The sequence below is a fragment of the Camponotus vicinus genome, unplaced genomic scaffold (assembly GCF_025532165.1).
Source record: "Camponotus vicinus isolate PSW18456_S1 unplaced genomic scaffold, iyCamVici1.0 SCAF_2, whole genome shotgun sequence".
Taxonomy (NCBI): Eukaryota; Metazoa; Arthropoda; class Insecta; order Hymenoptera; family Formicidae; genus Camponotus; species Camponotus vicinus.
The window spans coordinates 8,909,762-8,923,484 of NW_028141956.1; the positions used below are offsets into that span (position 1 = coordinate 8,909,762).

At 34.2% G+C, this 13,723-nt stretch overlaps 1 protein-coding gene across 7 annotated transcripts in view; it reads left to right on the forward strand.

The window, feature by feature from the left end:
- Window positions 1–13,723, forward strand: part of Shaker (potassium voltage-gated channel protein Shaker) — a 115,054-nt gene that overhangs the window by 84,890 nt on the left and 16,441 nt on the right. For 4 of the 7 annotated variants that reach the window (XM_083092202.1, XM_083092205.1, XM_083092207.1 and 1 more), the window contains 4 exons: window positions 3,958–4,081; window positions 6,006–6,271; window positions 6,759–7,402; window positions 9,842–9,971. In XM_083092202.1, coding sequence (XP_082948328.1) covers window positions 3,958–4,081; window positions 6,006–6,271; window positions 6,759–7,402; window positions 9,842–9,971 — 1,164 coding nt within the window. Of the gene's footprint in view, window positions 1–3,957; window positions 4,082–6,005; window positions 6,272–6,758; window positions 7,403–9,651; window positions 9,782–9,841; window positions 9,972–13,723 lie in introns of all 7 variants that reach the window. The other 3 variants (XM_083092203.1, XM_083092206.1, XM_083092208.1) reach the window with 2 other exon arrangements.

Sequence of the window (13,723 nt, forward strand, 5' to 3'; positions counted from 1 at the left end):
GGCTTCTTAAGGAAGCTTTGAATTAATGATGAAGTCAGGACCGTGACTAGAGAGATCAGAACATATTAGATCCAATAAATCATGACATATGTTTTTGCTTTTATTTTTCTACATTGATGTAGATCATATATACAAATAAATTTAAATTTTATATAAGATGTATATCCTTTTTTTTTTATCTTTTCCATTTCTTGGATATACCGTGAAAGTATAATTTCTACAATCATTTTTTATGCGTTAATCTGTTATTTTGGTAAAGATAATAAATAGTTTGATCACACTCACACACATACATACACACACATAGCCCTCGATTGATGTAGAATAATCTTCCTCCATACAAGCGAGACAGATAATTATTCTATCCTAGAGATAATATTCATGTCCTTCTTGAATTTATTTGCTTTAAACGTCATATATTGGATATTCGTATTTTGATAAAATGAAAAATTATGTTTCCAGAAGGAAAATTGTTTCACTGAACCTGAGGAGATTATAAGAGTGATGTGTTAGGACTTTGAATCCAAGTCTACCCTTTTCTAAGGATCAGGTTACGCAACTTTCTCCTTGAAGATTCGTGCGCAGTCAGCTCTTCGTCTTTTTCACCATCGATCTCTTCTTTTAATATGGGTCAGCCTGATTATGCCAAGACACGAATGGTCGCATAAAAATGGAAAGAGCGATGCTTCATGTAGGCGAAGTGTTGCAGATAAAGGAGAGTGAGGGGTATAAGAGCTCAGCGAGTATTTAGGGTCCTCGATTTCGCCGTCTTTTGACGGGAAAGAAATTATGATACATAAGGGTAACAGTTCATACTTTTCATATGGATTAGATAGTGTTGTTATAAATTTTGAAAGGCAGATTTTGGTGAATATAGTATCTTGTTAATAGATAATACATGCAAATCATCGTTTCTGTAATCATCGTTAAAATTTTATGTAGTCATGAGTTAAAAAATACGCTTTTTTCAACATATTTCTTCAGCGACGTTCTTAGAAAATGTAGATATCAAAAATTATGACGTTATAGAACTACATATATCATATTTTTATCAGCTACATTTGAATATATATACATATACATATAATCATTAGTATGCACGATCAATCGCAGATCATTGAAATCAATACTCGTCATTTTTTTCTTTTTCCAATGACCAATTTGTTTCCTGTTATTTTTCATTATTTTCATTTTGTGCCCTCTTCTATAGTCTTTCGCTTTTTCGAGAATACTCAGACAGTATCATATAAAAATGAAATTGATTCTCAATCGTAATCACTAGACTAGATTCACGTTACCAATTTGAGGCCGACATCTTTTACGCTTCTTCTCTGACGGAAACAACTGCTTTAATAGATATCAGGCCTTACATTACTCGGCATTGATCAGTGCCTTTTAAACTTGTTACCTACTTTCGGACAAATTTGCCTGAAAAGGGAAGGAAATTTTAAAATTGGAGAAAATTGCGCCATAAACTAGTAAAAAATTTGAAAACTATTTTCGATAATATTCTGCGAACATAGAAAATATAATATTCGAATAAATAAAATAAAAAAATTTACTCATCATTGATGAATTTAAACTTATTATCTTAGTATTTGCAAGTGGAAGAAAAGATTCTAAAATTTATAAAGACTTCTTTTTTACATTTTCTTTTTTCCCCTTTTTATTCCACTTTGTACTATACGCGAATGTTCTTATAACAATTTGATATTTATCGTGAATGGAATAATTTATCCACATAATAATTATAATAATTATAAGCTGTCGAAATATATCAAAATAATATATCAAAATAATGTAGCGCGCATCGCAATTAAATTTTAAATTAATCAAAATTTAATTCGATGGATTAATTTCCTGAAATCAAAATCCCATTTTCATTTTCTTAAAATTGTGAACGATTGTGCGCAATGTAGTTTATGCGCACAATAACGAGTTGTTATCAATAATGCATTTCTAGCGCTGCAACAACACTGCACTTTGTACACAAAAATATCATCATTATCTATTGTTTCTTTCAGCGGATATGATAGTTATGATAGTGTTATAAATGATTATGTTATGTAACCTAATGAATGTTTGGTAGAGTTGAAACTTATATTGAAAGTTAGTTCTTGATTATGAATTTTTCATATGAATGTATTATTAAAATCAGACACGTAAAAACTTTATCAGTTATATTCGTTATACGTGAAATTCTTCTTTATGACGGCACGTGTCATCGGCAATCGTGTAAGACCGCGTAGTGGCTATTTCCGCTACTACGTCGTGCTATTTCCATCGTCTGCGCTCTGGGGGTACACGGACTTCGAAATTGATGTTTGTCCTCGTCACATCGGCTTCCCATTGATGTCCTAAAATAAATCACCAATTTCTGCCAAATACAACGACTGGGTGCATCTTCGCTTCTAAATCAGACATCTCATAAAGTAACTCTAGCCGTGAGTGATTTTTACGTCCTCTATAAGTGGATTATTCGATGATTAATTCTAGAGAAACCAAGAAATGTTGAAGTATTCCGCGAGGTAACTTCAAAGAAGATTATAATTACACTTCTGTTAAAAATTCTTTCTATTGCTACATTTTATAAAAACAGGCAAGAGAATGGAACATAATTGCGCGATCTTACGAAAAGAAGCATCTCACCAAATTCTTCATCCTTTCGGCATCATTCTAACGATGCTTAAATTTGACAGAACATTGCTTAGTTTTATGCTTTATATTATTTTTTTATTTATCGAAAAGAAAATTATATATAATACTTTAGAGATATTATTGGGATATTATAAATATGTTTGCGCTACTTATCAGCCAAGACTTTTTAGGACAGATTTTTGATACATTAACAAAGATTAAAAATTAGCGATGATTTTCCGCCCTGAAATTATCGTAGAAAGTTTATTTGGATGAATAAATTTTAGCAAAACAAAAGCTCTTTCTCAAAGCGATCTCTGTTCAAGCGAAAAATAACTTTCGAACCCTTAGAGAGGAATTGTTATCCCCTCATTCATACTTAAAAGATGCCATGCAAGCGTCTGCATGTGATTAATTTTTTAATTACATGTGATTGCGTGATACTGACTATTTATTATTATTATTTATTATTAACTATTTATTATTAATTCTGACTATTCGTGGAACTTAATTCAAGTAAAGGAGAAAATTCTTATTTTTGCGTATATTTAAAAGGATATAGGCTAATCTAATTCCGAAATAAATTATTATATTTAAAGTCATAAAATGCTTTCAATCCTAGTGTTTTGATTTCGCTTAAGAATTAATTAACGCGTCTGATAACTCACCGATGTAATTCCAACGATTGTCGCTCTGACATTCACCCGAATCTCGTGTTTCCAATCTATTTGATTATTGTCGAAACCGACGCGCATCCATCAATTGCTCGATACACTTTCGATACCGTGTACACATCAGTTCAAGTAGAGACTGCTAATAATGAATAGACATTAATACACGTAGAATATCGTAGATTATAGATATGCATTGTATGTGTCTATTTCCATTTGGCCGTTAAGTCTAGTAGTCTAGCGGACACGTATATACGCCATGCGTCCTGATAGTCTATTAATAAGACAGCCTGCGGACTTTCTGGTAAACTAAAACTCTACTTGCTTGTAGTGCAGGGAGAACACTGAGCATTTACAGTACAATAATTGTGTATTAAAAGTCTATAGAGAATTATAAATGGTATTTTACCGTATCATATTAGTATCGATTCTGGAATGGTTCTGTATGCTATACAATTTTTTTTACACCACAACATATGAATATTTTAATCTTAATCTAAGTCTAGAATTTAGTAATCTAATAATTTCCTCTTTTCTGTGATTTTTACATCATGTAGATGTTGAAGTTATTGAAATAACGGTGCAATATAACTTTTTAGTTGTACTGTCGAAAGATTTATTAACGACATTACGACTTTGATTATTGCAGATCGCTGCCGAAACTCAGCAGCCAGGACGAGGATGGAACGAATCCTCACACCCAATACACAGGCGTCACACATTTCGAGCCCATACCGCACGATCATGATTTCTGCGAGAGGGTCGTCATCAACGTAAGTTGTGTTTTAGCGTTTAATCATTTTAATTCCGAATTTTCCCTTTTTGTGGATTGATAACTTACGAATTTTATCTTATCGTAATCTCTCTGGTAGAAGACATACACAGCGTTTTATTGTTGTAAAAATATATATTGTTATTATATGTCGTTTAGATTCTCTCGAGGGAGAGATATCAGAAAGAATTCTCTCGAGGGAGAGATATCAGAAGTTTTTAATTCTTTATAATCTTTGGCGACACCGATTCTTGGAACGAAAAATTTTCGATTCCAAACACCAAAAAAGTTTCGTCTTCGCGGAACCTTGGCGCCACGGATTCTTAATCTCGCAAAACTCCTGGCGCCATAAATCTATAGATTCGATGCTTTTCAAGGCGAAGGCAATAAAATACTACCGATATCTCAAATATAAATATAGATCCATTTAAATATTGCTTTCTTTAATCTGTTTTTCTCGTTTAATCGTATTTCCATCCTTGTTTTATCGCTATAATCGCTATAATTATATGCATAATATCTTTATGCATAGATAACTCCAGTCCGGTTCAATATTCGCACACGTTCTTATTTTCGACGAGGTGAGATTATCTCAAGACATGAAGTGACCTACAGACCGCGTTTTGGCGGTCGTCCAAGTTCGTCTTGGAATCGGGAGCGATATAGCATCAAGGTCGTATTGTATGAACGGAATTATCTGTCCTCGCGGATGACACGACTGCATTGCGCCAATTACAGCAATCGGTTCGATCAATGCGTCTTATTCCTTTTTTTCGCTCTTCATTCCGCCTTGATGGACATGAAAACTCAGCAGAGGTCAAAGCACGCTGCGCAGTGCGTGGGTAGAGCGTGTAGGTATCACGGGATCGATATGTAACATGCACACACATATACACATTCGGGAATTAATACATGCTTTTGCTTTCGTTCTCAGTAAAAAGTAAAACGTTAAGAGATATAATTGAAGATTATCTGAGAAATTTTCTTCTTCCTAAGAGGTGCTTTCAATCTTTAGGAACACATCGTTCCTTTACAACGAATTTATTTTATCCTCTTATCTTTTACTTGTCAACTCTAGTTCTATCTAAGAGATTCTTGGACAAAATAAAAATATTTTGTTGTTCAAATCATATTTGTCACGTTTTCCTTTTTCTCTTCTCTATTTTCATTGACTTCTTCTTTTTCTTTCCTTTTTAATCATTTTGTTGTGTATATAAAGTTTGTATTTTCCTCGAACGCATATTCAGTTCTTGTTGTTAATCGAGTTGCTATTATTAAATCGAGAAGAAATGCCGATATGTTAAAATATTTCTCTATAAAAAATTAAAAATTATAACATTTTGTCAAGAAAAATTAATTTTATTATTCGTCTTGAGAATAATTACAAGTCATTCTCGAATACGATTCTAATCTTTTTGAATACATTTATTTTTATAATTCATTGGAATTCATTACAAGATGTTGTTTACGCAATCCATAGCTTCTTTGTACAAGATTGATTTAACATACTATTTCTACTATAGATTAGTCTCTAATGAAAAGTTTCATAGGTGTTTTATTTATATAAATACATACAAGTTATATAAATTATTATCACAAATCTATCGTTGCACAAATCTTTGATAAATGTTATTAATTAATTAATTTTCAATTTAATAGACGTATCATTAGTTTTAATGAAATTGATTTTAATCATATGGAATTATGATTTTTTTAAAAATCTTAGAGAGAATTACCGGGCTATTCAACATAAATTAACAACGTTAGATGAGTGGTCTACTCGACATGATAATCTCCGATAATACGTTAGTCCCTTTGTGACGACCAGCTTCTACAACCCACCCGCGCCCCAATTAACCGCTTGAGCGGCGCGCCCCGCCCAACGTGGCGCCACTGTACCAATAATCGATTGCTGCGATCGACAGGTGAGCGGGCTACGGTTTGAGACACAACTGCGTACGCTGAACCAATTTCCGGACACGCTGCTCGGCGATCCGACACGGCGGCTCCGATACTTCGATCCGCTACGCAACGAATACTTCTTCGATCGGAATCGACCTTCCTTCGATGCTATACTCTACTACTATCAGAGCGGCGGTCGCCTACGCCGCCCGGTCAACGTCCCGCTCGATGTCTTTTCCGAAGAGATCAAGTTCTACGAGCTGGGCGAGATGGCGACTAATAAGTTCAGGTATGAGAGCAACTGCCTTTAAATTGTACGCAACAATTGGTGCGGAACAGTTACTTAAAATTAGTTTAATTTCATTCAGATTCTTGTTTTTACAAGCCTGTAAAATTAAAAAAGAATCCACGAATTTTTAACATCTCGTATCCCTGTATTCATAGTTTTTCATCCTGCTTATATATTATGTGTATTATATCCGGTAGTCCTTACACTTACACTTAGGAATTTTTTGATCAAATTTAGAATAGATCTATTCTTGAACATTGATATAGCTGTACACCTCGCACAATGATATAGCTGTACAGTCCCTGCTTCTTCAGATCTTGGTTACAATCCAAACCTTGCTTTGAGAGAATTGTAGTAATACTATATAGTTCTCTCAAAGAGATCTTTGACTTTCACTCCATACCACGAATACAAAATACGAATGTAGAAGATTTACAGAGAATAGCTCTATTGCATGAGATTAACGAAGCAATGATTAACCAAACAGGGAAGACGAAGGCTTCATCAAGGAGGAGGAAAAGCCGCTGCCGTCGCACGAGTTTCAGAGGAAGGTTTGGTTGTTGTTTGAGTATCCGGAGAGTTCGCAAGGCGCCCGGGTGGTCGCCATAATCTCCGTGTTCGTGATCCTCCTATCGATCGTGATCTTCTGCCTGGAGACGCTGCCCGAGTTCAAGCACTACAAAGTCTTCAATACGACGACAAACGGCACGAAGATCGAGGAGGACGAAGTGCCGGATATCACGGACCCGTTCTTCCTAATAGAGACTATTTGTATCATCTGGTTCACATTCGAGTTAATAGTGCGCTTCCTCGCCTGCCCAAACAAATTCAACTTCTTCCGTGACGTAATGAACATCATCGATATCATCGCGATCATTCCGTACTTCATCACCCTCGCCACGGTAGTGGCCGAGGAGGAGGACACGCTGAATCTACCTAAGGCGCCAGTAAGCCCGCAGGACAAGAGTACGAACCAAGCAATGTCCCTGGCGATACTCAGGGTGATCAGGCTAGTCAGAGTGTTCCGGATATTCAAGTTATCTAGGCATAGTAAAGGCCTCCAAATCCTCGGGCGGACTCTCAAGGCCTCCATGAGGGAACTCGGATTGCTCATCTTTTTCCTCTTCATCGGTAAGTTTGATGATAGATTATTTCAAAAGATTAGTAATAACACTATGGCGAAAATAACGCTTTATTATCAATTAGTTATATGAATCTAGAGTTTTTAATATTGAGTACAAGCTGTGTAGTAATTATACTACACAATTTAGATAGTATTTATCTAAGCTAGATTGACATTTACTTGTACTTATCACTAACAATGGTGGCATGCATAACCAATCTTCTCATTATCGATATCATTAGCTATACAATTAATTAATAATACATCAATGAAGACTTTATTGGATGCCTGAATTGCAATTTAAGTAATATATGTATACACATTCGCGCGAACACTTTCTTAAATTTACATGTTAATTTCAAAATGTGTGAGAATTATAAGTTAAATGAAAATAGGATATGTAGAAAGGGGAAGGGGGAGAAAAAATATAAATAGATGACTGACGCGAGAAGAATAAAAACAATAGTATTTGACAGAAATTGCGCGAGGTCGAGGTAATCGAGCTTTCGCTATTCTAGTTTGCATTATGTAACATATACCGTATGCAAATGCTTTGGAGTTTGAAACTGTTCCACGGAGGACCTTGGAATTATCATGGATGACCAAATCGCGAACAGCTATAGATCTGTTTTATTGTCGAAAAATTTATGACATCTTTGCATCTCCTCCTTCCTCAGATATATCTAATCTTATTTCTTTCGTATATTATATATATACCAATCCCAAAATGAATGAGAACATAAAATTTAGTAATCTCTCTTGGAACTCTTGAATACGCAGATCTCTTTATACTTGGGAATATTTATCTACCGGAATTTTTTATAAAATTACAAGTAAATTTGATGCAAATTATACACTAGAAGAATTCAATGAAGAAAGTTTATCCACTTAACTATCGATTCATTGATGTCAAAAATTGGTACGGTTGTTTTCGTGAAGAAGTTGCTTTTAAGTCAACAATTTCCCGGATGTTTTCTTCTTCGTTGACCTCGGAGACATTCGAAACATCGTTTCGGGACCTTTGTTTCTTGGTAATCGTTTCTACGCGAATACTCGTTGCCATTAAAAGGAGCGAATAAACAAGATTTATGATGTCGTTTGCTATTGAGTACAGTTGGCAACTTTTGGGAGTTGAAATCTTCGTCGAACTGTTCGCGGCACAATGGCTTTCGAAAGGGGACATACAAGAAAGGATGTAGATGAAATGGAAGGAAGAGTTTTGAAGAATATAGTAGTTTTAATTTACTACATATTTTTATACTTATAGAAAGTTGCTGCATAGAAATGGTTTAAAAGTTTAGAGTCCAGTTTTAAGAGTTTAAAAGTAGAACATACGGTGCACGACAATACACTGTTTGTTTTTACATTTTAGATAAATGTGTCATTTTTCAGTAATATCCGTTGTTATGTAGTAATTATGCGTTATCAGTCTATCAGATCTAACTTTGCTGATGCTGTTATTTATTGGAATTCGATGTTGTATAAAATTCTTGTATAAAATTATCACAATGAAATTATTTATGTTTTATCATACTGAGATATAATGATATAATTGTACATATAACATTATAAGATAACGTCATTTGAGGTGAATTGAACCGAGAATCGAGAGATATTATACAACAGAATAATATTTTTTGAAATCTATTTATATTTTTATAAGTTTATTTTAACTAATATAATGAAAAGAAAACAATTATAACATTCAATTATTTTTCTAAATGAGATATTATCTCACTTAAACTGTACAAGTTCGTCTGCTTAATCCTCTTAAACTCTTTCAAGGATAAGATCTTTTACAGCCGACAACTAAGTTTTCAACCTTACGTGGAAGAAGAATTCCTGTCACCGAATATGCCAACAATAAGACAATGAGTATTGCAAAAGTCCTCCAGAAATCTTTTCTTTGTCATTGGACGACGAATGACAAGCGTCTTAATCGAAGAAGTCATCGAAATCTAGCTGATTCTAGTTCTAGGACATTTCAGATGCAATCGCGACTTTATCCAGATTAAGATGATTCCAGTAACTATATCGTAGTATACATATTTAATGTATATTACCACATCTGAGCGATTAATCGATCACCTGGAGACCGCGTGGGCGATTCCAGGCCGGAATCTTAATCAGAAGGTCGCACAGATCGGACGATCCTAATGGTCGGATCCGCGTCCGCGGAACGTGTCAACATACGCGACGAGTGCGGATGATGACGTACACCGTCTTGACCCGTGCCTTCCTCTTGTGTTCGTTGCAGGTGTGGTGCTGTTCTCGTCAGCAGTCTACTTCGCGGAGGCCGGCACGCAGGACAGCTTCTTCAAATCGATACCGGAAGCGTTCTGGTGGGCGGTGGTCACGATGACGACCGTGGGCTACGGCGATATGAGGTACAGAGTCACCGGGGGCGTTAAACCCACTGAACCGGTGTTTTCTTCCTTGCATTGCAGGTGTGGTGCTATTCTCGTCGGCGGTATACTTCGCGGAGGCCGGCTCCGAGAATTCGTTCTTCAAATCCATTCCGGACGCGTTCTGGTGGGCCGTTGTCACGATGACGACCGTGGGCTATGGTGACATGACGTATGATGTACTCACTTTCACTTAAGACTCTAGTTAATGCCCGCAAAACAATGACGACCGCGTCAGGTCATTGAAAGAGAGAGAAAGAGAGGGAGAGAGAGGGGGAGAGAAAGAGAGAGAGAAAGGGAGAGAGAAATCTAAAAAACTCACACAATTCCTCAACTTTGATTTATTTCGACATCTCTTTAAAGTTGCACCAACATCCATTAAATGTTTAAATATTTTCCGATTGAAAATTGAAACTAAAGTTAAAATAATAATTAGATTGATAAATTAAGAAAATTTTTTTTAAATTTATAAGTTTTGAAAAACGTGCAATTTCTTGAATAATTTATATATTAATTAGTATTATAATAATATTATAATAGTATATATATATATATATCATTTGATCATAGTCAAAGATCAGAATTAACTGTTGGTGCAATCACATCCTCTTTCTTTTTATTTTGACCTTTCCTTTCAGTCAGCACGCGTTGCTCAAAGCACATTTTAATTATTTTACTCATTGACATATTGTTCTATTTATCTTAAATTGGTGATGATGAACACACTTAAATTATTAAGTGCGATTAAGTTCTGTAATGTTATCTTTTGCTTCATACACAAGAATAAAGTTTCATATTACAAAAAAACGTAATTAATCCAATTATTGTTCGATAATTACTTGGTCAAATTTACGTAAAAAATTTTAATCTGGAGTTGAGCCGAAATTTAGTTATTATTTTAATGTGCAATTAAGCTGTTCATGTAAGATTTGGGGATTAAAGTTTCTACGCATGAATACCAATTGTATTTTCATCATTGAATTAATAAAACTGATGATGTTTTTCCCACACAATCATTTTTCTATTCATCTTTTAATCTCGCTCGCACACTTATTAATCAAAGCTGACACGTGTTTTATCCTTAATTTCATAAAGAATATGTCTCTCTTTTGCCTGAGATCCTTTAGATATTTCAGATTTTAGATTCCTAATTATCTTAAGTTTTACAATGACTTTTTTTTAAATATTTAATATTATGGAGTCTCGCAAAGATATTTTATGTTAAACTCTTTATATTATTATACTAAATTTTACTCAATTACGATTAGAATATTCTCTTAAATATCGCGAAGAAAAACTATAATTGTTCTCCAATTACGTGACCTACAATCACATGCAAGTTCAGCACTCCAATAAATATAAACTGCATATCATGCTTTCATCATACACCTCTTCAGCTCTCTAAATACTTTCGCCTATTTTACATTTTTCACGTGTCAAAATATTCCGTTAATACTATTTATTCTATGAATTCAATAATCATTTGTCAAATTTGAGAAAATTAGTTCTCTTTTAGTGATAATTTTGAAAGAAAAGTAACCAAATATTTTATTAGATAATTATAACTTCAAATTTATCGAAAATGAATCAAAACGGAATTGAAATTATTGGTATTACATGTGCTCCTAAACTTTTTTAAGCTATTACACAGTATTATATAGCATTTCGCACACGTGTATAAAATTAGTATGAGTTGGATCAGCAATAATTTTGACGTTCAGCAAAATTTTTACGATTGTTTCTACTGCGCATTATACACTTGACATTTGCAACTGTTTGAATATCGCTCTTAAGAATCTGAACATTTAGAAGTTTAATCCGAACATTAAGAAACTGAACGTTGTCCGTGGTCCATCTACTCATTTAAGAAACTGAACGTTGTCCATGGTCCATCTACTCATTTAATTTTCGCGCTCAATGAAATTCGCGTCATAGATTTTATAAAACTCGAAAATATATATCTATTACAATCTAAAAACTAAAATTATAAAAAAAACGAATACGTTTGAAATTGAATTAAAAATATTTTAATTAAGATATGGAGCGTAGCAGTTTATCCTTCGGAATAATGAAATAAAAAGCTTCGATACTCTTAATTTTCTATCATTGGAAAAGAATCTCTATCGTGTTGCGGCCTAGAAGGCCTCTCGGGCAATTGTCTACTAAATCAATAAGTGTCCTCAGACACGGAACCGCCCAGAAGCGAAAGGAAAAATCACGGAGAGATTTGAAGCCGCCACGTTACGCTACACCTCACGTATCGATCGATGCACACCCGCAAAATGTGCGCGGCCGCGAGGTGTCCGGCTATTCCACTTCCGATGACCTTTGCGCGACGTGGTTTGTTGAACTCGCGCTATAGATGGTCAATATTGTTTGCAAGACTATCACACTTGCTCTTTGCACACTACCGATTGCCGTCTAGTAAAAATCGAAATAATAAATTAATAATAACATTTTAGAAATCTTGAAAAATTTATTCTTTTGCCCTTGCAATTTTCAGTGTGTATTTAATATTATCGCTAATATAGAAAAATGTCAAGGCGCACGAGACCACCGATCCGATGTGTCTTTGTTTACCTTATTAGAAATAATTCGATGACGTGAACGATGGTATGATCGACTTTGCGCAGAAGCGTGCGCCGCTTGCCCCACCGAATGATCGCTGAACGACATCGACCCGCGTGGCATAATACATACGCATAATACATTTGCGTAAGGAAAGGAGAATGACCATTTACATCGATTTTTGGACCCATTTCTTTATGATTAAAATTATTTATTATGAAATCCTGACCAAAAGTTGTTAAGAGAGTTTTTTTGCAAGACGTGCAGAGGTTCTCTATGAATTTGAAATTCTTTGTTAGGATAACTGATCTTTGTTAAGATAACTGATTTAAAAAGAAAACAAATTTAAAGATTTATATCTTTTTTTTAAATGTTATCCCAGATTTAAATCGCGATAAGACCTTTATTGGATTCTATAAATTAGATTTAATTATATAATATTATGTACATTATATTATAATTATATTGTAATATAATAATTATGAATATTATATGTACGTATTATAATATAATATTATTATATATATATATATTATTATATTCTATTATATAATTATAACATATATAATTCTTTCTATTTGTAGATTCTATCAATTCTATCAATTTTATCAATTATTTATTTATTATATAACAGTAAAAATTAGTAATTTGGATGATGGAAACGGAGACTAGCCTATATTTCTACTAGTCCTATATTTCTAATGTTCCCCAGTATTAAATAAAGTAAAAGTCGTATAAATACTAGTCATGTGTCAATCTTTGAACATAAGCTCTCGAATAAATCTTATTTTTCATTTGTATAGAAAATAGGTCCAAAATGGTCACCCTTCTTTTCGGAACGGAACTATTACATTTAACGGGAAGTCCCGAGTAGAGGTCGTAAGAGTTTTTAAACAGAGTTCAAGATAAGAAAATCCACTTTCATTTTTCTTACCTTCGATTCTTCTTAACTTTGTACGTTAGACCGGTAAAAAAAGAGGCTTTTCCAAAAAAAGATTCCCCATCCCTGGTCTTGTGAACTCTGACCTATCGGGTTCACGCATCCTTAAGCTCCTTACTTATTCAGACCTTTGGTTTCATTCGAATTCATCCGCATCATTTCGTCGAAACTTTACTCCTCCTTTATTCTATAATTTGGTTCTACAGATTCTTGCGTGTGCTCTCTGAAAACGGATCCTCCGAGAGTTTTAATCTTGCAAGATTTCTTGATGAAAAAGATCAATGCATGCATTTTTGCCTGACGATTGCCCAGCATGCGATTGCCCACGCAAATTACTATCATTACAATATAGTCATAATTAATATAGCATACATTACTTTCTTGTTCGATCTCATTTCTTCTCATAACTATGCTAG